This window comes from Ranitomeya imitator, chromosome 1 (genome assembly GCF_032444005.1).
Source record: "Ranitomeya imitator isolate aRanImi1 chromosome 1, aRanImi1.pri, whole genome shotgun sequence".
Classification (NCBI taxonomy): Eukaryota; Metazoa; Chordata; class Amphibia; order Anura; family Dendrobatidae; genus Ranitomeya; species Ranitomeya imitator.
The window spans coordinates 252,943,796-252,969,612 of NC_091282.1; the positions used below are offsets into that span (position 1 = coordinate 252,943,796).

At 45.1% G+C, this 25,817-nt stretch overlaps 1 protein-coding gene across 1 annotated transcript in view; it reads left to right on the forward strand.

Moving 5' to 3' along the window:
* The window catches only part of KNTC1 (kinetochore associated 1), a 356,896-nt gene that overhangs the window by 186,609 nt on the left and 144,470 nt on the right, over window positions 1-25,817 (forward strand). The window contains exons 33-34 of the mRNA XM_069755662.1: window positions 18,477-18,544; window positions 19,877-20,160. Of these exons, the coding sequence (XP_069611763.1) occupies window positions 18,477-18,544; window positions 19,877-20,160 (352 nt within the window). The remainder of the gene's footprint in view (window positions 1-18,476; window positions 18,545-19,876; window positions 20,161-25,817) is intronic.

A 25,817-nucleotide genomic window follows, 5' to 3' on the forward strand; every position in this document is an offset into this window, starting at 1 on the left:
GTCACTTTCAACAACTTCTGGAACACCATATCTGCATATAACTTCCATCACCAGTTTCTTTGCTGTGGTTTTTGCAGTCATGTTGGTAACCGGGAATGCTTCTGGCCAACTGGAGAACATGTTGGCAACCACCAGACAATATTCATACCTTCCAGACTTAGGCAACGTGATGAGGTCCACCTGCAGCCTTTGGAAAGGATAGTCGGGCTTAGCAAGGTGCTTCGGAGTTACACGTTGAAGTTGACCGAGATTGCAGGTCTGACAGATACCTCGATGTGTGGGCCCATGCGCCCACGTGGCAATAGCAGGGTACATCCGCTTAGGGAGACACACAAGTTGGTCCTTTTTCCAGAGACCATTGTCCATACATGCTCCATCAGCCTTCCACTGCTTCACCTCTTCCTTTGGAGACATTCTCTGCATTGTCATTAAGCGGTCTTGCGGGGTCCGGCAGAAAACCTCAGTCTGGCATAGATCATCAGGTTCCTGTAGAGTCAGTGTTTCTTGTAACTGTTTACGCTGAGAGCGTGTGGTCACCATAGCTGGTATGGTTAGTTCAACAGGCAGAAGAGCAGCAGCTTTTGCTTGCATATCCGCAAAGGCGTTACCAACAGTCGGTTTACTGTTCCATAGTACCGTGCTCCTTAACTTTGATAATGGCCACCTGAGTAGGTAATTTGATTGAGTCCATGAGGGTTTTAACAGCTTCAGCATTCTTCACTGGAGTCCCGGCGGTAGTAACAAATCCTCGATTGGCTCATAGGGCTCTGAAATCATGAGCAATACCAAATGCATACTGTGAGTCCGTGTGTATATTAACCCGCCTGTCTTTGGCCAGAACACATGCAGTGGACAGATCCTGAAGTTCTGCTTCTTGTCCTGACAGGGAGGGAGGGAGTGCAGCACCGGGCAATACAGTGTCTTCCGTAGTAACAGCGTATCCAGTGTGGAATCTGCCAAACTCATCATACCTTGGACCGTCTTTCAAGGCTTTGTAGAGAGGCTACATTATGCGGGATGCGTCCGGTATCCACTGACACAATAAGTACATAGTCCAAGAAAACGCTGGAGTTCAGTCTCATCTTTTAGGAAAGGAAGGGAGCTGATGGCTATTTTTCATTCTTCTGTGAGGTGTCTGGAACCCTGAAGGAGACAGTGACCCAAAAATATCACTTGACCAAGGCAGAACCAAAGTTTCGAGGCCGAAACCCTACAGTTCAGATCTGCCAGATACTTGAGAAGGCTAACAGTGGCAACAATGGCTTCCTGCTCTGTCCATGCACACAACAAAAGGTCATCCACATACTGAAGCAGCGTGTCATAAGGATATTCTAACTGCCAGGGTTAAAGACACAATCCCCCCTATTTTTTTTTTTTTTCAAACTGATCGGGAAAGGGCGTGTAAGATACAGGTTATATAACATAAGGACCATCTGACCATCATCTTGGCTCACCAACTCTCTAGGTCTGCTCAGGTGCACTTATACGTCCATCATATTGTCTTTGTCTGTATAATGGGAAAGGTTTGTTCTCAGGGTCAGCCAATTATTTTAGCGTAGCTAGCTAGTCAGAGGGCTTCCAGGGATAATACTCCTGTATCTGTCTTACACTACCTGATGTGGTTGGTTCTCTGGTGGTGGGGGTGACTAGATGACCGGTTGGGGGTGACATGACATGCTGGTCTACAGCTCCTTCCCAAAAGGATTACTGTCAGCTTACTCCCAAAAGTTAATGTCCCCACTACCCACTAACCACAATCCTGTGTCAGCTTCTTATATCACTACATGTGATCTTGTCTGGACAGGATTCAGTGTAATTCACTTAGGTTGGGTTGCAGCACAGATTATACAAGTATTTCTCCAGTCTGGGTTTGTCTGACCGCAATGTTTACAAGTCCATCTGTCTTGTCTTGGTCTGAGAATTAACATGGCGAGGGAGATTTCCAGACACAGGGTTAAAATGGATATTGGAGTATGAGACTGGATTTGTGTAAGGGAGGGGGGCTGGAGCTGGAGTCTAGTGGTCCACTGATAAGGAATGGAGCTGCGTCCTTGAAGCTGCCGTTCCTGCTCCTTGAAGCTGCGGTGGGGGCTACAGAGCGCAGCTGCTGATACAGAATGGGTTAAGTTCTTCTGGAAACTTTGTACTACTTTTAATGCATCGTCCGGAGTGGAATTCTCGATGTCAGGTCTGACTGACATTATTGCCTCTTTCAATTCAGATTTAAAACTCGGACATCAAAGCTACCACAAAAACGTGTAAATGGGCTTTATTATACAGTGAAAACCCCAGATCTTTAAGTACTACCATTAGACGCCCATAGAACTTCTCGGCAGTCTAGGATATATTGGTGCCTTGGGGTTAAGGGGCACAGAGATTACAGTCGGGAGAAGAGACTTAATTTCCTGGGGAGGGACCATATTACCCAACAGGGAGCCCCCCTGTTTCAGATTTATTATTTTTAATTATTTGTCTTTCTAACACATTACCCTCAATCACTTTCTCAGTTCCTTCCTGCACCACAAACATCCAGTTTTTTTTTGTCATAGCAATAGACAATTTTCCTTTTTTTTCAACGTGACAAAAACAGATCCGAATTCACTTTCTCTGTTAATCCTTAACTTGCTATATATCAACCATTCAACTTGAAACAGGTGAATCTTTTACCAATTTTTCAATTACACTGATAACCAAACAATCTCCTAAAACAAAACACATTTCACTTTAAACTTACAATAATTCTTTCTAATTCAATACAATATTGTACTATAGCGCATACTACACAAGGATAGAAAATTCCGAGAGGACGCAGCGACTCGACCCCCTCCATACCAGAAACACAGAGATAAGAATTTACAGCATTCCTCAACACAAAAGAAGAAAGGCACATCGCAGCTGTCTGACCCCTCCCATCGGGTGTCTCGGAAAACCACACAGAGTAACGGAATACAGCAGTTCTCAGACTTAATTCATTTCTACAAAACCTTCACACAACTCATATGCCAGAACACCTTAGAAAAACCAATGATTGAGAATATTTTCAATATTTTCCTGCATTCCTAACAGAGTTCTTTCCGCATCTTTGGGCTAACAATATCAGATTCATCACACAACTTCAAAGTCTTCTTTTTCTACCACAGAAACTGATTCTACTTTAGAGCTAAATATCCTTACTTAGTCGTGCACAATACCAGAGCGGCCGTTTTAGTTTGTTCCACTGGGTTTACCTGTCCCCCTCTGGGACAACCCAAAAACGCGGTACTCAGCGAAAGGAGGAGGGCGTTTCAAACTTTCCCTCCGGATACCTCTGGATATATATACTGTATACTTTTATATATTTTCCTGAGTTACGTATCCTTCCCAATCTTTGATCACCTCACCGCGCCTGATTCTAACAATGATCAGGAATTCAGGATATTTTGACTATAAAGAGAATTACATCACTGGTCAATCCGGGGTGTCCGTCCCTTATGAGGTACGGTTCGAGCACTGGGCTCCCAACGGAACTACACCTCTATATGATTCCACCCAAGAATCACCCCACCATCGGGGACAAACCTCATATCCTCTTTGCAGCAACAAACACAGGAAAACCACACCAAACGGTCAGTCTGGACAGTATAACTGCCAACTTACCGTGGTTGTTGTGGGGGATGATCAGTCCCAATTTTCCAGTGCCCGTGTCCGCTCCGAGGGTCCTTTGTCTGGTTGTCCTCCGGGGGGCAGAGGCGTTCCTGGTTGGGGCCCCACGTTTCGGGCGCCAAGCTGTTGAGGGAGGATCTAAAGTGATCCTTCACGGTTGACTCAGTGATTTCCAAATTAATCTAAAGGGCGTTGCCGGCAACTGAAAATGACCAGACGGAGACTCGTGCCTCTGTGTGGGGGATCGAGCAGATCTCTGGCCCCCCCCCCCCCCCCCGTTTATTGTCTGACTTTTATTCAGTCGCCATGACAGCACAACGAGAGAGGGGATCCGCCCTTCAGGGACAGGAAACCTACAGACATAAAAAGGGCGGTACCTCTCTCCCACGTCAGTTGGTTTCCTGTCCCTGACAGCGGAACCTCTTCAGACAGGCCTGTGAAGAAGGTCGAAGGTATGAAGACGTCCCCACTCCTGGCAGGCCGGTGCAGGTAGCGGGGGTCCCCTACCTCGGCCTGATCAGGAGGCAGGAAGCACCACACGGCAGGGGGACTGCTTGTGTAGGTGGCAGCAGGAGGAAGCAGCCTCAGACATATAGGCTAGCTTCTATGGTGTCCGCAGCAAGGGGGTACCTGTGGGAGTCTATGCTTGGTGCGATCTGCTGGCCTCGGGAGCCAGTCTGTGCCCTGCGGGGTAAGCGGCGTCGGTCCGGTGAGGTGTCCGCTGCCATCCTGGTCCGCGTGGTTGCTTAGCGCCGCTGCGGCGTCCGGAAGGGGCGTGTCCGGATGACGCGGCGAGCGGCGCGGCCGGATGACGTGGCCAGGCATGCGCAGTAGCGCCGTTTCCGGCCAATGGCGGCGCCCGGCTGCAGGGACGGTCGGGGCTTCTGGGGATGGTCTGGCGGTTTTTCCGTCGGGCGGGGGCAGCGCAGCACGGAGCGATGGCGGTCCCCCATCGATTAAAAGCTAATACGGTAATCGGCACCTGGGATTCCCTGCTGACCCCCACCCGGGGGCGGTACCCTGGGGGCCTTATTTAATGCTGCACGCATGGGTTGCTGGTGTCCCTTGTTCATTCCATAATGGAGTCGCCAGAAGGAACTAACAGCAGCCAGCTGCAGCAGCAGCAGCAGTCGGAAAAAGCCTCGAAGGAGCTCCCAGCGTCGGTCTAGTGGCAGTAGCCGCACTGGTGGAGCTAAGGAGGCTCAGATTTCTAAACCAAAGTCCTCAAGCCGTTAGGAATTGCCGGCTACGAAGGACCCCCCATCTACGGTACCACTCATTACTGGCGGTGTAAGTGATCTTCGTGAAAGTTCACTTAGTGATTGTTGTGTTCCCCTTATTATCCCTCTCTCCTTACTAGGGGAGGAAAAGTTCAACTAAGGCCAAACATAGGCAGTGTGCCGAATGCGCAGAGCCGCTTCCGGTTGGGCATTTAAAAAAGTTGTGCAAGCCATGTATACAACGTTTGCTGGAGGAAGAGGCTCCTGATCTGACCTCTACAATAAGAGAGATGGTTAGACAAGAAGTCAGAAGTTCTGTAAAATCCAGGTCTCGGGTGACGAAGTTAAAAGGTCATCCCCTTTATCTGATGTGAATTCGGACTCGGGTGAGCAAAGCTCTGGGTCCCTCCCGTCTTCCTCCTCCTCTGAGGATCTGGAGTCTAGTCGGGCCTGTTTGTCCCTGGATAGGGTTAACCATCTAGTGAAAGCAGTTAACAGTACAATGGGGATAGAGGATACCCAGTCGGAATGCTCCATTCAAGATGTTATGTTCAAAGGTATTGAGCGGAAATCCAGAAGAGCCTTTCCAGTGATTTACAAAATTAAATCGCTAATTTCAAAGGAATGGAAGAAACCCGAGAGGAAGGGGTCACTTCCGCCTGCATTTAAAAGAAGATATCCCTTTGAGGAGGAGGCTTCATCCTCATGGGATAAAGTTCCGAAGCTGGATGCGGCAGTCGCTAAAGCATGCAAGAAAACATCTCTCCCTTTTGACGACTTGGGAAACCTGAAGGACCCATTAGACAGGAAAGCTGATATCTTCCTTAAAGGGGCCTGGGAGACTTCGGCTGGGTCCTTGAGACCAGCTATAGCAGCCACCTGTACAGCTTGGTCCTTGATGGTATGGTTAGGTCATCTTGAAGAACAGCTCAGGGATAAAGTCCCCAGAACTGAAATATTATCCTCTATGCCTATAATCCAGGATGCGGCAGCTTTCCTTTCGGACGCATCAGCAGACTCGGTCAGGTTGGCCGCCAGGTCCTCGGCATTATCTAATGCAGCCCGGAGAGCGCTATGGATAAAATGCTGGCCAGGGGACTTACAAGCCAGGACGAAGTTATGTAGCATTCCCTGTGAAGGAGCTCACTTGTTTGGACAGGTCCTAGATGAGTTATTGGAAAAGGCAGGGGATAATAAAAAACGCTTCCCTTTCCTAGGAAGACCCTTTTACAGACGGGACTACAATAGAGGATGGTCTAACCGCAGAAGGCCATATAGAGATTCTAACAGGGAATCTACCAGATACGACAGCAACAGAAGAAGGGGTAAAGGATTTATGTTTAATCCTTCACGAGATTTTAAGAAACCGCAATGACTGGCGGACCTGGTGGGGGGTAGGCTTTCGGCCTTCTACCCGGCCTGGGTACGGATCACGAGCAGCCCATGGATTCTAGGCATTGTGGAAAAGGGCCTAACCTTTGACTTCCACCATATTCCTCGGGACAAGTTTATGTTGACACCTGTTCGTTCCTCATCTACAGAACAGTTGGCGCTGGAGTCCGAGGTCCGGGAACTTCAACAGAAGAAAGTTCTAATCAGAGTCCCTACAGGAGAGGAAGGTAGGGGGTTTTATTCCCCTCTATTCCTGATCAAAAAACCTGAGGGTTCATATCGCACCATTATTAATTTGAAAGGCCTGAACAATTTTTTGTTGGTTCCCTCCTTCAAGATGGAGTCGGTTAAGATGGCAATAAAATTACTCTTTAACCATTGTTTTATGGTTGTCTTAGATCTCAAAGACGCCTACTACCATGTTCCAATACATGTAGATCATCAAAGGTTTCTTAGGGTGGCGGTTTCACTAGCCGGCACGATAGAGCATTTTCAATATCAGGCACTTCCCTTCGGAGTCGCAGTTGCACCCCGGGTGTTCACAAAAATCATGGTGGAGGTTATGGCACACTTGCATGAACAAGACATATTAGTAATCCCATACCTGGATGATTTACTAATTGTGGGTCATTCAGAATCACATTGCAAGGACCAGCTAGAGAAAGTGTTGAGAGCTTTGCACGGGTTAGGCTGGATAATCAATTTCAAAAAGTCGCGTCTTCAGCCCCTAAAATTACAAGAGTTTCTGGGATTTATTATAGACTCTAGTCGGCAGGAGTGTCGCCTGCCGGACGCAAAAGTAGCTAAGGTTCAACGGCTGGTCACCAGGGCAATTGGCAATCCCTTAGTGTCGGTTAGAAGTGCAATGTCTCTCTTGGGTTCCCTTACGTCTTGCATCCCGGCGGTTCTCTGGGCCCAGTTCCACACAAGGACACTACAATGGGACGTTTTACACAATTCCCGTCGTCTAGGGGCTCACCTCGATAGTAAATTTACACTTTCTGCGGAGACTACACATTCCCTTGTTTGGTGGACTCACACTTCAAATCTACATAGGGGGGTCCCTTGGATAAATCATGTATCTAGAGTATTGACTACAGATGCTAGCCCTAAGGGATGGGGGGCTCACTTAGGGGAGGATTGGGTTCAGGGGCTATGGCCTCAGTCTGAACAGGACTCATCCTCCAATCTGAAAGAGCTATTGGCCGTAAAGCATGCCTTAAATAAATTCCTTGTACCCCTACAGGGTCGACACGTCAGGCTGTTATCGGACAATCGGGTAACCGTGGCCTACATTAATCGTCAAGGTGGTACACGATCCAGTTCATTGATGAAGGTCGCAAATCATATTTTTCAGGTGGCCGAAGAACATCTTCTCTCTCTGACGGCTCTTCATATAAGAGGAAGTATCAATACCAAAGCCGACTATCTAAGCTGCAACAAACTCAGACAGGGAGAGTGGTCGCTAAATCCAGCCGTCTTCAATCAGATCATTCAGTTATGGGGTTGTCCAGAGATAGACCTTTTTGCCAGCCGGGGGAACAAAAAATTACACCAATTCTGCTCCCTAAATCCAAAAGACAACCCATATGCTGTGGACGCCCTGCTGATATCTTGGCGCTTCAGTCTCGCATATGCCTTTCCCCCTCTAAACCTAATTCCATTAGTTCTGAGGAAGATTCGGGAGGACAGGGCCCAGGTAATCTTGATAGCCCCATTTTGGCCCAAGAGGTCATGGTTTCCTTGGCTGAGGAAGATGTCTGTCTGCCAACCATGGATTCTTCCAGAATTACCAGATCTGCTCCCCCAAGGCCCAATCCTCCATCCACGAGTGACCAACTTACACCTAGCGGCGTGGAACTTGAGAGGTCTTTACTGAGAGGGAAGGGATTCTCTCAGAATTTAGTAAATACTCCTTAAAAGTAGGAAACCCTCTACAACGAACATCTATGTTAGAGTGTGGAGAAAATTTCTATCATGTTCAGGGGCTCAAATTGACCAGAAACCATGTATAAACCAGATTCTTGAATTTTTACAGAAAGGTCTAGAGATGGGCTTGGCCACAAGTACTCTCAGAGTTCAAGTGTCGGCTCTGGGAGCACTATACAATCTTAACTTAGCCAGTAATCACTTGATATCTAAATTTTTCAAAGCAGTCTCTAGGTCCAGACCAATCATTAAACAAAGGTTAGTCCCATGGGATCTAAATCTTGTTCTCTCAGCCCTAACGCAAGCCCCATTCGAGCCTATTGATACCATCCCGGTAAAAATCCTTTCAATTAAAACAGCCCTCTTGGTTGCACTCACATCTGCTAGAAGGGTTAGTGATCTGCAGGCACTTTCCAGACATCCACCATACATGCAGTTCAGGAAGGATAGAGTAATCTTGAAACCCGATCCCCTCTATCTTCCAAAAGTTGCGTCAAAATTCCACAGGGTACAGGAGGTAGTCCTACCCTCATTTTGCTCCAACCCTGCTAATGATAAGGAACGTAAATTTCATTCCTTAGATGTAAGAAGATGCCTCCTTAGATATATTTCAGTTTCAGATGCCTGGAAAAAAGATAACTCTCTGTTTGTAGCCTATGTAGGGGTGAGAAAGGGTCTTAGAGTATCTAAAAACACTCTAGCCAGATGGATCAGGGAGGCGATCTCTCTCGCTTATACAGCAGGTGGCAACGAAGTTCCAGATGGTATAAAGGCACACTCCACGCGGGCCGTAGCATCTTCCTGGGCGGAGAGGTCAGAAGTATCGATCGAAGACATATGTAAGACGGCCACATGGTCTTCTCCTTCTACCTTTCTTAGACACTACAGATTAGATATGGGTAGTTCCTCGGACCTTACGTTTGGGAGAAGGGTGCTGGAGGCTATTATCCCCCCCTAATCTTCCTTGCTTCTCTGAAAGTCTCTCGTTGTGCTGTCATGGCGACTGAATAAATACGTACGCTACTCACCTGGTAGCAGTGTTTTTTCAGGAGCCATGACAGCACCCTTAGATTCCCTACCCTATTTTTTTGAATGATTCAACACCCTTTCGGTTTTCCTTTAAATTCCATGTTCACTTACATAATAAAATGTATTTATTTATATGCTGCATCTGTGTTACTAACCAAGGTGGTCCTCTCATGCTCTGGAACCAACTGACGTGGGAGAGAGGTACCGCCCTTTTTATGTCTGTAGGTTTCCTGTCCCTGAAGGGCGGATCCCCTCTCTCGTTGTGCTGTCATGGCTCCTGAAAAAACACTGCTACCAGGTGAGTAGCGTACGTATTTCATAGTCATAGAAATTATTCTTCAACCAATCAGCATAAGAACACGTTCACGGTTCTTAACCTATAAGAATGCAGGAACAGTCTGTACGTCAAAGTCTCGTAGAACAATACACCCTCAGTCTCATGTTCTGCCCAGGTTGCAACAATCAAGGTCTCATCAAGGTCTCATAACAGCTGTAAATTTTAGCCTACTAACAAAATTTATATTCAAAACAACAAAATGGAGTCGAAAAGCACAAAATGGAGAATCCTTCTCAATATGTTCCTTCACATTATAATGTAGAGCCGTAAAAATAAAAAATCATATTTTTTCCACAAAAATTATATTTTGGCCCCCAGTTTTGTATTTTCCCAAGGGTAACAGGAGAAATTGAACCCCAAAAGTTGTTGTCCAATTTGTCCTGAGTACGCTGATACCCCAGATGTGGGGGGGATGAACCACCATTTGGACATATGGCAGAGTTCGGAAGGGAGAGAGCGCCGTTTGGAATGCAGACTTGGATGGATTGGTCTGCAGGCGTCACGTTGCATTTGCAGAGACCCTGATGTACCTAAACAGTAGAAACCCCCCACAAGTGACACCATATTGGAAACTAGACACCCCAAGGAACATATCTAGATGTGTTGTGAAAACTTTGAACCCCCAAGTGTTTCTCTACAGTTTATAACACAGAGCCGTGAAAATAAAAAATCCTTTTTTTCCACAAAAATAATTTTTTTTGTCCCTGGTTTTGTATTTTCCCAAGGGTAACAGGAGAAATTGGACCCCAAAAGTTGTTGTCCAATTTGTCCTGAATACGCTGATACCCCATATGTTGGGGTAAACCCCTGTTTGGGCGCACGGGAGAGCTCAGAAGGGAAGGAGTACTGTTTTACTTTTTCAATGCAGAATTGTCTGGAATTGAGATCGGACGCCATGTCGCGTTTGGAGATCCCCTGATGTGCCTAAACAGTGGAAACCCCTGAATTCTAACTGAAACCCAAACACACACCTAATCCTAACCATAACCCTAACCACACCCCTAGTCCTAATCCCAACCACAACACAACCCTTATCACACCCCTAACTCCAACGCACCCCTAACACTAATCATAGCCCTAACAACACTCCTAACCATAATTCCAACCATAAATGTAATCCAAACCCTAACTGTAGCCCCAGCCCAACTGTAGCCCCAACCCTAAATGTAGCCCCAACCCTAACTGTAGCCCCAACCCTAACCCTAATGGGAAAATGGAAATAAATAATTTTTTAAAATTTTTTCCCTAACTAAGGGGGTGATGAAGGGGGGTTTGATTTACTTTTATAGCGGGTTTTTTAGCTGATTTTTATGATTTTTTTCGCCGTCACACACTAAAAGACGCTTTTTATTGCAAGGAATAGTTTTTGCGTCTCCACATTTTGAGAGCTATAATTTTTCCATATTTTGGTCCACAGAGTCATATGAGGTCTTGTTTTTTTCTGGGATGAGTTGACTTTTTTATTGGTACCATTTTCGGGCACGTGACATTTTTTGATCGCTTTTTATTCCGATTTTTGGCAGAATTACCAAAAACCAGCTATTCATGAATTTCTTTTGGGGGGGGGGGGGGGGGGCGCTTATACCGTTCCACATTTGGTAAAATTGATAAAGCAGTTTTATTCTTCAAGTCAGTACGATTACGATACCTTATTTATATCATTTTTTTATGTTTTGGCGCTTTTATACGATAAAATCTATTTTATATAAAAAAAAACTATTATTTTTGCATTGCTTTATTCTGAGGACTATAACTTTTTTATTTTTTCGCTAATGACGTCGTATGGTGGCTCGTTATTTGCGGGACAACATGACGTTTTCAGCAGTACCATGGTTATTTATATCCGTCTTTTTGATTGTGTGTTATTCCTTTTTTTGTTCGGCGGCATGATAATAAAGTGTAGTTTTTTGTCTCTTTTTTTTTTTTTTTTTACGATGTTCACTGATGGGGTTAACTAGTGGGACAGTTTTATATGTCAGGTCGTTAATGAAGCAACGATACTAAATATGTGTACTTTTATTGTTTTTTATTATTTAGATAAAGAAATGTATTTATTGGAACAATATATTTTTCTTTATTTAGGATTTTTTATGTTTTTTTGTTTTTTACACATGTAAATTTTTTTATTACTTTTTTTACATTGCCCCGAGGGGAAGGACATCACAGTAAAGTGAAAGATCACTGATCTGACACTTCGCAGTGCACTGTGTCAGATCAGCGATCTGACAGGCACTGCAGGGAGGCTTCCCGGCACATGCTCTGAGCAGGTGCTTGAAAGCCACCTCCCTGCAGGACCCGGAAGGCCCCCCGTGGCCATTTTGGATTCGGGGCCTGCAGGGAAGAAGAGGTAGGAGACCCTCAGAGCACGCAGGGAGCCCCCTCCCTGCACGATGCTTTCCTGTGCCCCTGGAATGCTGCGATCAAAGTGTGCCTGGGGTTAATGTGGCGGGAGCGGTCCCTGACCGCTCCTGGCATATAGTGCCGGATATCATCTGTAATAATCAGCTGACACCCGGCGGTGATCGGCCGCGCTCCCACCGCGAGCGCGGCCGATCAACTATGACGTACTATCCCGTCACTGGGTATTAAGTCCCAGGTCACCTCGATGGGATAGTGTCATGGGATTAAGGGGTTAAAGATGAAACACTTCAACTAAAAACAATCAAGACTACTTACACACCGTCTTTCCACCTCAGGAACTCAGGGAAGAATCATCACTCAACTGCTCCGTCTGTTCAGCATCGGAAGTGTCCTGTAAAGAAAATACATGATTTTGATATATGATTTATGTGTCCTATTGACAGTCAATACCTACCAATCAGTATAGCAAATGTATTCACTTCGTCTGTGTCTTGTCCACTCTTGGAAGCGTTCAGGTCTTCACTCGAGGACATGTTGGAATAGAAGGCTGCAAGAGAGAGTACACACTACACAACATGTCAAACACAAAGAGACAGAGTACAGACTGCAGTGAAAGAGATGGACAGACATTTTCCTAGATTCTATACTCACATCCAGAGCCTCCAGATGAAATCCAGAGTCTTGGTATCACATCCAGGTTGTTGTGATCCTTTCAAGAGTCTTGAGAGTACTGGAATTAGTGTCCACACCCCCTTTTTATACAGCTTGGATTTTGGAGTGGCTGAAACCAGTTCCTGGACATGTTGAGTCTGAAGTACGCATGCGCATCGAACGCATCCATGCGCATATCCATGCGTACCAATGCGTTCCCATAGACGCCTCAAAAATGCAACATGTATTTATTCCTAATAGGACACATATATATTCTATTTGTTCAGCACTAGTGCACTTTGGTTTTTATACATTGTGTGGCTAAAATATTTTATGAATTGGTGCTGCTGCATAGATATATATATATATATATATATATATATATATATATATATATATATATATATATATATATATATATATATATTAATTCTGCAGATATTCTATATTGTCACTATATTTTTTAGGGGTTCTCTGTGTCTGCTATTTATATTTTAATATTTTCTTGCATCACCTGGCATGTTATATTTATGTATTGTTTGTATGTTCCTATACCTATATATTGATTACTATATGTGCTTCTATCAGCTGTTATATTAATTATGTTACATATATTTTAATATTATTATTTCTTCAATAAAATAATTATTTTATAGAATATTGTGTTTTTGCACAAATTTCTTGGGAGGATTTGTTTTGGTAAACAGTGCTAGACAGAATTTATTTTACATACAATTGGTTACCCATCTGATTGAATTGTCCTATGTATCTGAGCAGTGGAGACCTCTTGGGCTATTCACCGTCTGGCATCCACGTTACAGCTTTGCAAAGCGGCGACATGGTTTTATATTCACACATTCGCTAAACTCTACAGGATCCATATCTACTCTTCGGCAGATGCCAGCCTGTGTAGGAGAAACCTACAAGCGTCAGTGGCTAGTTCTCCAACATGAATGGAGTTTGTGCTTTTTCATTCCCTAAAAACTACATTAGGACTTCCCATGGTTTCCTGTGTCCCCGAATGAAGCGATGGAGAAAACAGGATTCTTGGTTATTTTAAATCTGTTTCTTGGAACCTTCATTGGGGGGCCCAACATCCTCACATGTTTGACAGCTGTATTACCGTATATACTCGAGTATAAGCCGAGATTTTCAGCCCACTTTTTTGGGCTGAAAGTCCCCCTCTCGGCTTATACTTGAGTCATACCCAGGGGTCGGCAGGTGAGGGGGAGCGGGGGCCGTCTAATTATACTTACCTGCTCCTGGCGCGGTCCCTGGCTTCCCGCCACCGGCAGCTTCCTCCTGTACTGAGCGGTCACATGGTACCGCTCATTACAGTAATGAATATGCGGCTCCACCTCCCAGAGGTGGAGCTGCATATTCATTACTGTAATGAGCGGTAACGGTGACCGCTCACTACAGAAAGAAGCTGCAGCGCCAGGGAAGCAGGGACTGCACAGCGCCAGGAGCAGGTAAGTATAACGGGGAGGGGGAGCGGCGCCGGAACGAAGAGCACGTGAATATTGAAAGTTCCGGGGGCCTGAGCGACGGAGAGGTGAGTATGTGATTTTTTTTTTTTTTATCACAGCAAATGGGGCAAGTGTCTGCATGGAGCATCTATGGGGCCATAACGTTTGTGCAGCACTATAAAGGGCCATAACGTTTGTGCAGCACTATATGGGGCCATAACGTTTGTGCAGCACTATATGGGGCCATAACGTTTGTGCAGCACTGTATGGGGCCATAACGTTTGTGCAGCACTGTATGGGGCCATAACGTTTGTGCAGCACTGTATGGGGCCATAACGTTTGTGCAGCACTATAAGGGGCCATAACGTTTGTGCAGCACTGTATGGGGCCATAACGTTTGTGCAGCCCTGTATGGGGCCATAACGTTTGTGCAGCACTATAAGGGGCCATAACGTTTGTTCAGCACTATGTGGGGCCATAACGTTTGTGCAGCACTATATGGGGCCATAATGTTTGTGCAGCACTATATGGGGCCATAACGTTTGTGCAGCACTATATGGGGCCATAACGTTTGTGCAGCACTATATGGGGCCATAACGTTTGTGCAGCACTTTATGGGGCCATAACGTTTGTGCAGCACTGTATGGGGCCATAACGTTTGTGCAGCACTGTATGGGGCCATAACGTTTGTGCAGCACTATATGGGGCAAGTGTCTGCATGGGGCCATAACGTTTTTTGCATTACTATATGGGGCAAGTGTCTGTATGGGGCCATAACGTTTGTGCAGCACTATATGGGGCAAGTGTCTGTATGGGGCCATAACGTTTTTTGCAGTACTATATGGGGCAAGTGTCTGTATGGGGCCATAACGTTTGTGCAGCACTATATGGGGCCATAACGTTTGTGCAGCACTATATGGGGCCATAACGTTTGTGCAGCACTTTATGGGGCCATAACGTTTGTGCAGCACTGTATGGGGCCATAACGTTTGTGCAGCACTGTATGGGGCCATAACGTTTGTGCAGCACTATATGGGGCAAGTGTCTGTATGGGGCCATAACCTTTTTTTCAGTACTATATGGGGCAAGTGTCTGTATGGGGCCATAACGTTTGTGCAGCACTATATGGGGCAAGTGTCTGTATGGGGCCATAACGTTTGTGCAGTACTGTATGGGGCAAGTGTCTATATGGGGCCATAACGTTTGTGCAGCACTGTATGGGGCCATAAGGTTTGTGCAGCACTATATGGGGCCATAACGTTTGTGCAGCACTATATGGGGCAAGTGTCTGTATGGGGCCATAATCAACGTTTGTGCAGCACTATATGGGGCAAATGTCTTTATGGAGCATCTTATGGGGCCATAATCAGCATTTGTGCAGCATTATATTGCGCAAATATGTCTATGGAGCATCTTATGGGGCCATTATTAACCTTTATGCAGGATTATATGGGGCATATTTTAATATGGAGCATCTTATGGGGCCATCATAAACTTTATGGAGCATTATATGGGGCTCCTGATTCAATATGGATATTCAAAAACACTTAACCTACTGATGTCTCAATTAATTTTACTTTTATTGGTATCTATTTTTACTTTTGACATTTAGCTGCTGCATTTCCCACCCTAGGCTTATACTCGGGTCGGCTTATACTTCCCAACTTTTTGTGGCAAAATTAGGGGAGTCGGCTTATACTCAGGTCGGCTTATACTCGAGTATATACGGTAACTGTTTTCTATTGTTGCAGTTTGATTTTTTTTTTTCTTTCCTTGTTCTTCCTTTGCACGTTGCTTCTCCTACTGCTTTCTCACTAACTTAACTTTGTGTGAGTTGGTGGGGTGTACACTGCTGAGGAGGAGCTAATTTTTTGGGGCGTAGTGTCAGCCTACTAGTGGTAGCAGCATACATCTATAGTTTCCTGTGTACCCCCATGGTCTAAAGTTTTGGCACCCTTGAATTTATTCCAGAAAATGAATATTTCTCCCATAAAATTTTTGCAATTACACATGTTTTGTTATATACATGTTTATTTCCTTTGTGTGCATTGGGAAACAAGGCAAAATAAACATAATTTCACACAAGAACTTCCAGGAAAGGGCTGGACAATATTTTTGACACCCTCAACTTAATATTTGGTGGCACACCCTTTGGAATAATTGACTGTAATCAATCTTTTCATGTAACCATCAACAAGCTTTTTACACCTCTCACCTGGAATTTTGGACTACTCTTCCTCTGCAAACTGCTCTCATATTTAAAGGGTGCCTTATTCCAGCAGCAATTTTAAGATCTCTCCAAAGGTGTTCAATGGGATTTAGATCCGAACTCATTGCTGCACACTTCAGAACTCTCCAGCGCTTTGCTTCAATCCATTTCTGAGTGCTTCCTAAAGTATGTTTGGGGTCACTTTCCTGCTGGAAAACCCATGACCTTGGACGCACACCTACCTTTCTGACACTGGGCACTACATTGCGACCCAAAATCCTTGGTTATTTTCAGATTTTGGGTGCTTATTGAAATTGTTCCAGAAAATGAAGAATTTCTGCACAAAAATTATTGAAATTAAGCGCTATGTTATACACGTTTATTTACTTTGTATGTATTGGAGCAGCACAAAAAAAGAGCGAAAAAATGAAAATTGGACATAATTTCACAAAAAAAAATCAATACTTTTACAACCGATTGCACTGTAGCTAATCTCCCTGGACGTGGACGGCAGAGAAAAATTGCTGAAAGGTTGCAACGCAGGATAGTCCAGATCGTGAATAAGTTGTCCCATTCAAGTTCCAAAGAAATACATGCTGTACTGCAGGCTCAGGTTGCATCAGTGTCAGCACAAACTATCTGACATTAGAATGAAATGAATTGCTATGGCAGGAGACCCAGGAGGACCCCACTGCTGACACAGAGGCATAAGAAAGCAGACGGAAGCTTGCCAAAATGTACGTGAGGAAGCCAAAATGTTTCTGGGAAAGCATCTTGTGGACAGATGAGACCAAGATAAAGGTTTTCGTGCAGCACATCATTATACTGTTTGCCGAAAACTGAATGAGGCCTGCATAAAAAAAAAAAGGAAACAAAGTACCTACAGTGAAATATGGTGGAGGGTCAAAATGTTTTTGGGTGGTTTTGCTGCCTGTGGTACTGGGGGTCTTGACTGTGTGCAAGGCATCATGAAATCTGAAGATTACCAAAGGAGTTTGAATCTCAATGTAGTGGCCAGTGTCATGAATCTGGGTTTGCCGGTGATGGATTTTCCAGCAGGACAATGACTCCAAACATTCATCAAGAAGCACCCAGAAATGGATTGAAACAAAGTGCTGAACATTGTGGAGAGATCTTAAAATTACTGTTCGGAGAAGGTATCCATGCTGAGATCATAAGAAGAATGGTCTATAATTCTAGTTGAGGTGTAATAAGCTTGCTGATGGTTATAGGAAGCGATTGATTGCAGTTATTTATTCCAAAGGGTGTGCAACCAAATATTAAGTTAAGGGTGCCAACTATTTTGTCTGGCCTATTTTGGGGATTTTGTGTGACATAATGTCCAATTTGCCCTTTTTCAGTTTTTTTTTTTGTTACTCCAGTAGACACAAAGAAAAAAACGTGTGTATAACAAAATAAGTGTAATTGCAATCATTTTCTGGGAGAAATACTTCATTTTCTGGAACAATTTCAAGGGTGCCAACACTTTCGACCATGACTGTATATAAAGAAAAACATTAATAGAAACTGTTAAAGTGAATCTGTAAGTAGGATTTGCTAAGTAACCTGCATACACTGTCAGGTTGGCAGTGTTAAACTCATTAAAACGATACCTGGGGTGAAGAAATCAATCTTGTGTTTCTTGTATAATCAGTGTTATAAGCTTGCAGCTAATAATATGTTCGTGCTCCGTGGTGGGGCTGTAGGCTGAGTCTTATCTTCCTTCCCTATCCTGCTCTAAGCCAAAGAAATCATGGAAAAACCTGCCCACAGGCCGCATAGAAGCATGAACAGTCTGTCTCTATGATGAGGAACATGTTTGGGCTTCGGGTCGGCCTGTGGGCAGGTCTTTCCATGGTTTCTGTGGCTTAGAGCAAGAATATGACTACCTGCAGTCCCGCCCCAGAGCACGAGCATCTCATTAACTGAAAACGTTTAACACTGGTTACACAAGAACCACAAGACGGATTTCTTGACCCCAGGTATCATTTTAATCCGTTTAACACTGCCAACCTGACAGTGTCTGTAGGTTACTTAGCAAAATCCTGCTGACAGGTTCGCTTTAAGTAATAAAAAATAAAAAAAAAAAACACAAAATTTAGTACCTAGTTTTAAAATAAAAAAATTATACTTTTATATATTTTAAATGTTTTACAGTTTACTAAATGGTTTCACTGTCTCCTAATTGTATAAATTGCTGCTGCCTATATTAAAATAATACTACCTGTCTTTTGTAGGTAATCTTCTAAAAAGAGAGATATGTGAAGCACACTTAAAAATGTTTGAAACGATCCACAGTTTACAGGTAAATTTAAGTTCCCAATGGTGGTGGGCGATAATAAAATGTCCAAAGCCCTGTTCCCACAATTGATGTTTGTGTGCATGTGATGTCCGAGTGTAGATATGACAAAAATTGGATTGAACATTCACCATTTTAAGTCAATCGACCAAGTCACATGCAGTTTTCCATCAAGACCTTCAGTTTGAGCAGAGAAATTGGCAACATAGACTGTTTTTGTCCTATCAGACAAGCTCCCATTAAAACTGTAGGGCAGTGTTCCCCAACTCCGGTCCTCAAGAGCCACCAACAGGTCATGTTTTCAGGATTTTCTTAGTATTGCACGGGTGATAATTGCATCACCTGGCCAGGCAAGCATTCAATAACCTGTGCAGTACTAAAGAAATCCTGAAAACATGACCTGTTGGTGGCTCTTGAGGACCGGAGTTGGGGAACACTGCTGTAGGGGGACCGTAAGCAAATAAACGTACAGGGAGTATGCACCTAATTCAACTCTCAAGGTAAAATATACATTTTTCATTATTAAAAACACATTCCATTGTTTTTCTGTACATGTATATATTGCTTTGAGAGATGAGATTTACTTTTTTTTTTTTTTCATTTTGTTTTTGCACATTTGGAAACATGTTTTTGTGTACCTGATACATTACTAGTTACTATGTCATTGGTCTGCTGTCTGATTAAGATAGGTTCATGAAAATTCTACTTGTGGCCAAATGTTAAATGCTGAAGTAACACAAAAGATCCGGTAGCTGACATATTGACTTCTACAGAATAAGGCTTCTTTCACACTAGCGTCGGGCTCGGCCCGTCGCAGTGCATCGGGCCAAGGTTACCGACGCTAGCGTTGTAAGCGCCGCACAACGGGTGCAGCGGATGCAGATTTTTATCGCATCCGCTGCCCCATTGTGAGGTGCGGGGAGGTGGGGGAGGAGTTCCGGCCGCGCATGCGCGGTCGGAAAAAGCGGTCCGTCGGCAGCAAAAAATGTTACATGTAGCCTTTTTTAGTGCCGACGGTCCGCCAAAGCACGACGCATCCGTCGCACGACGGATGCGACGTGTGGCAATCCGTCGCAATGCGTCGTCAATACAAGTCTATGGGGAAAAACGCATCCTGCAAGCACTTTTGCAGGATGCGTTTTTTCTGCAAAACGACGCATTGTGACGGATTGCAGTTAACGCTAGTGTGAAAGTAGCCTAAAGCTTCATACTGGTATTTGCTTGAAGCGCATTGGTGACGTAGGGGTACACTTTATCGTATGAAGTTGTATGGCCAATATGTATCCATATTTATGTATTTAATTTTATGTAATATAGGAGTCTTTTTTTTTTTTATAGGAAGATTTTGATATATTCCTTTCACTTGAGGAATATGAAAATCAATCTTTGGTGTCACAGCTCAGAGAAGAGCACATTATTGCTCATGAAACTACAAGGTCGAAATCAGAAAAGGCACCTGAACAAAATTCAGCTCTTGATGCACAATCAAAAGTGCCTTCAACAGAGTCCAGACTTTATAGACTTGCTTTACTTTTACAAGTCACAGAGCAAGAGCTTGGGGCAGAACTGGCAATAAGGGCACTGGCAGCTGGGAAGATTGAGAAAGCTCTCCAGATATGCAGGTAGGATTTTGCACTATAAAGGGGCCTAAAACATAACATTTAATATACTAGTTAACCCCTTCATGACCCAGCCTATTTTGACCTTAAAGACCTTGCCGTTTTTTGCAATTCTGACCAGTGTCCCTTTATGAGGTAATAACTCAGGAACGCTTCAACGGATCCTAGCGGTTCTGAGATTGTTTTTTCGTAACATATTGGGCTTCATGTTAGTGGTAAATTTAGGTCAATAAATTCTGCGTTTATTTGTGATAAAATCGGAAATTTGGCGAAAATTTTGAAAATTTCGCAATTTTCACATTTTGAATTTTTATTCTGTTAAACCAGAGAGATATGTGACACAAAATAGTTAATAAATAACATTTCCCACATGTTTACTTTACATCAGCACAATTTTGGAAACAAAATTTTTTTTTGTTAGGAAGTTATAAGGGTTAAAATTTGACCAGCGATTTGTCATTTTTACAACGAAATTTACAAAACCATTTTTTTTAGGGACCACCTCACATTTGAAGTCAGTTTGAGGGGTCTATATGGCTGAAAATACCCAAAAGTGACACCATTCTAAAAACTGCACCCCTCAAGGTACTCAAAACCACATTCAAGAAGTTTATTAACCCTTCAGGTGCTTCACAGCAGCAGAAGCAACATGGAAGGAAAAAATGAACATTTAACTTTTTAGTCACAAAAATTCTTTTAGCAACAATTTTTTTATTTTCCCAATGGTAAAAGGAGAAACTGAACGACGAAAGTTGTTGTCCAATTTGTCCTGAGTACGCTGATACCTCATATGTGGGGGTAAACCACTGTTTGGGCGCACGGCAGGGCTTGGAAGGGAAGGAGCGCCATTTGACTTTTTGAATCAAAAATTGGCTCCACTCTTTAGCGGACACCATGTCACGTTTGGAGAGCCCCCGTGTGCCTAAAAATTGGAGCTCCCCCACAAGTGACCCCATTTTGGAAACTAGACGCCCCAAGGAACTTATCTAGATGCATAGTGAGCACTTTGAACCCCCAGGTGCTTCACAAATTGATCCGTAAAAATGAAAAAGTACTTTTTTTTCACAAAAAAATTTTTTAGCCTCAATTTTTTCATTTTCACATGGGCAACAGGATGAAATGGATCCTAAAATGTGTTGGGCAATTTCTCCTGAGTACACCAATACCTCACATCTGGGGGTAAACCACTGTTTGGGCACATGGTAAGGCTCGGAAGGGAAGGAGCGCCATTTGACTTTTTGAATGAAAAATTATTTCCATCGTTAGCGGACACCATGTCGCGTTTGGATAGCTCCTGTGTGCCTAAACATTGGCGCTCCCCCACAAGTGACCCCATTTTGGAAACTAGACCCCCCAAGGAACTTATTTAGATGCCTGGTGAGCACTTTAAACCCTCAGGTGCTTCACAAATTGATCTGTAAAAATGAAAAAGTACTTTTTTTTCACAAAAAAAATCTTTTCGCCTCAATTTTTTCATTTTCACATGGGCAGTAGGATAAAATGGATCATAAAATTTGTTGGGCAATTTCTCCCGAGTACGCCAGTACCTCATATGTGGAGGTAAACCACTGTTTGGGCACACGGCAGGGCTCGGAAGGGAAGGCGCGCCATTTGACTTTTTGAATGGAAAATTCGCTCCAATTGTTAGCGGACACCATGTCGCGTTTGGAGAGCCCCTGTGTGCCGAAACATTGGAGCTCCCCCACAAGTGACCCCATTTTGGAAACTAGACCCCCCAAGGAACTTATCTAGATGCATATTGAGCACTTTAAACCCCCAGGTGCTTCACAGAAGTTTATAACGCAGAGCCATGAAAATAAAAAATAATTTTTCTTTCCTCAAAAATGATTTTTTAGCCTGGAATTTCCTATTTTGCCAAGGATAATGGGAGAAATTGGACCCCAAATATTGTTGTCCAGTTTGTCCTGAGTACGCTGATACCCCATATGTGGGGGTAAACCACTGTTTGGGCGCACGGCAGGGCTCGGAAGGGATGGCACGCCATTTGGCTTTTTAAATGGAAAATTAGCTCCAATCATTAGCGGACACCATGTCACGTTTGGAGAGCCCCTGTGTGCTTAAACATTGGAGATCCCCCAGAAATGACACCATTTTGGAAACTAGACCCCCAAAGGAACTAATCTAGATGTGTGGTGAGGACTTTGAACCCCCAAGTGCTTCACAGAAGTTTATAACGCAGAGCCATGAAAATAAAAAAAAAATTATTTTCTCAAAAATGATCTTTTAGCCTGCAATTTTTTATTTTCCCAAGGGTAACAGGAGAAATTTGACCCCAAAAGTTGTTGTCCAGTTTCTCCTGAGTACGCTGATACCCCATATGTGGGGGTAAATCACTGTTTGGGCACATGCCGGGGCTCGGAAGTGAAGTAGTGACGTTTTGAAATGCAGACTTTGATGGAATGGTCTGCGGGTATCACGTTGCGTTTGCAGAGCCCCTGGTGTGCCTGAACAGTAGAAACCCCCACAAGTGACCCCATTTTAGAAACTAGACCCCCCAAGGAACTTATCTAGATATGTGGTGAGCACTTTGAACCCCCAAGTGCTTCACAGACGTTTACAACGCAGAGCCGTGAAAATAAAAAATAATTTTTCTTTCCTCAAAAATTATGTTTTAGCAAGCAATTTTTTAGATTCACAAGGGTAACAGGAGAAATTGGACCCCAGTAATTGTTGCGCAGTTTGTCCTGAGTATGCTGGTACCCCATATGTGGGGGTAAACCACTGTTTGGGCACACGTCAGGGCTCGGAAGTGAGGGAGCACCATTTGACTTTTTGAATACGAGATTGGCTGGAATCAATGGTGGCGCCATGTTGCGTTTGGAGACCCCTGATGTGCCTAAACAGTGGTAACCCCTCAATTCTACCTCCAACACTAACCCCAACACACCCCTAACTCTAATCCCAACTGTAGCCATAACCCTAATCACAACCCTAACCGCAACACACCCCTAACCACAACCCTAACCCCAACACAACCCTAACCACAACACACCCCTAACCACAACCCTAATTCCAACCCTAACCCTAAGGCTATGTGCCCACGTTGCGGATTCGTGTGAGATATTTCCGCACCATTTTTGAAAAATCCACGGGTAAAAGGCACTGCGTTTTACCTGCGGATTTTCCGCGGATTTCCAGTGTTTTTTGTGCGGATTTCACCTGCGGATTCCTATTGAGGAACAGGTGTAAAACGCTGCGGAATCCGCACAAAGAATTGACATGCTGCGGAAAATACAACGCAGCGTTTCCGCGCGGTATTTTCCGCACCATGGGCACAGCGGATTTGGTTTTTCATATGTTTACATGGTACTGTAAACCTGATGGAACACTGCTGCGAATCCGCAGCGGCCAATCCGCAGCCAAATCCGCACAGTGTGCACATAGCCTAATTCTAAAGGTATGTGCACATGCTGCGGATCCGCAGCAGTTTCCCATGAGTTTACAGTTCAATGTAAACCTACGGGAAACAAAAATCGCTGTACATATGCTGCGGAAAAACTGCACGGAAACGCAGCGGTTTACATTCCGCAGCATGTCACTTCTTTGTGCGGATTCCGCAGCGGTTTTACAACTGCTCCAATAGAAAATCGCAGTTGTAAAACCGCAGTGAAATGCGCAGAAAAAACCGCGGTAAATCCGCCATAAATCCGCAGCGGTTTAGCACTGCGGATTTATCAAATCCGCAGCGGAAAAATCCGCAGAGGAACAGAATACGTGTGCACATACCGAAACCCTAACCCTACCCCTAACCCTAGCCCTAACCCTAGCCCTAACCCTACCCCTAACCCTAACCCTATTCTAACATTAGTGGAAAAAAAAAAATTTCTTTATTTTTTTATTGTCCCTACCTGTGGGGGTGACAAAGGGGGGGGGGTCATTTATCATTTTTTTTATTTTGATCACTGAGATATAATCTATCTCAGTGATCAAAATGCACTTTGGAACGAATCTGCCGGCCGGCAGATTCGGCGGGCGCACTGCGCATGCGCCCGCCATTTTGGAAGATGGCGGCGCCCAGGGAGAAGACGGACGGGACCCCAGCTGGATCGGTAAGTATGATGGGGTGGGGGGGGACCACGGGGGGGGAATCGGAGCGCGGGAGGGGTGGAACGGAGCACGGGGGGGCTGGAACGGAGCACGGGGGGTGGAACGGAGCACCAGGGGGGGGGGTGGATCGGAGTGCAGGGGGGGTGATCGGAGCACGGGGGGGTGATTGGAGCACGGGGGGAGCGGACAAGAGCACGGGGGGGAGCGGAGCACTGGACGGAGGGGAGCCGGAGCAGTGTACCGGCCAGATCGGGGGGCTGGGGGGGCGATCGGTGGGGTGGGGTGGGGGCACATTAGTATTTCCAGCCATGGCCGATGATATTTCAGCATCGGCCATGGCTGGATTGTAATATTTCACCCGTTATAATAGGTGAAATATTAGAAATCGCTCTGATTGGCTGTTTCACTTTCAACAGCCAATCAGAGCGATCGTAGCCACGAGGGGGTGAAGCCACCCCCCCTGGGCTAAACTACCACTCCCCCTGTCCCTGCAGATCGGGTGAAATGGGAGTTAACCCTTTCACCTGGCCTGCAGGGACGCGATCTTTCCATGACGCCACATAGGCGTCATGGGTCGGAATGGCACCGACTTTCATGACGCCTACGTGGCGTCATGGGTCGGGAAGGGGTTAAAAATGACATAACCCAACACACACAGACAAACATGTATAATACCGACAGTTGGTCAAACAGTTATCCAAGGTAGTTTCCACCCAGGATAGAAAGTATTGATGGCTGGGTATTCCATCATACAAGACTGCTACCTGACCTTCATATCCCCTGATGAGTTCCTTTTCCCGGAATGTAACGTGTAGGGAGGTGGTCCTGAATAAGAAATGGTCTATGGAGTGTTATACCGAGTGGTGGAGTGCATCCTTTGAATGGCTTCTTCAGGAACGGGTGAGATTGTTCCATACTTTATGGTGCATTTTTTGTGTTAGTGACTTTTGCAGATGCAGTGAGAATTGATGATACTGTTTTGATGTCACATTTTTGAGCAAAAGCACACAGGTACAAATAGCAGCATCTATAATATAACGCTGGGAGCGTCACTCTGTCCGAAGCCTCTATAGACTGCGCAAGCGCCGGCGCAGTCTGGGCCTCACAGAGCGACGCTACCGGGAGATCGCGGTGTGCGTTCACACTGAACGCACACTGCGATCTCCACCGCAGAAGCAGGGACCGCCAGGAGGGTGAGTATCGGCCTATATTCACCTGTCCCCGTTCCATCGCTGAGCGGCGCCATCTTCCCGGTCTTCGGCCTGTGACCTTCAGTTCAGAGGGCGCGATGACGCGCTTAATGCGCGCCGGCGCCGCCCTCTCACTGAACAGTCACAGCCAGGAGACCGGGAAGATGGCGGCGCTCAGCGATGGAACGCCGGACAGGTGAGTATAGTAAGTGCTGGGGGCCTGAGCTAGCGGCGATACCGGCACCTGACCCCCACTGCGTGCCGGTGTCCCCGCCTGCTCAGGCCCCCCAGCACTCGGCGCCGAGCAGGTCAGAGGCAGTATGGGGACGCAGGATGGAGCAGCACATAACATAAGGATGGGGACGCAGGATGGAGCAGCACATAAGGATGGGGACGCAGGAT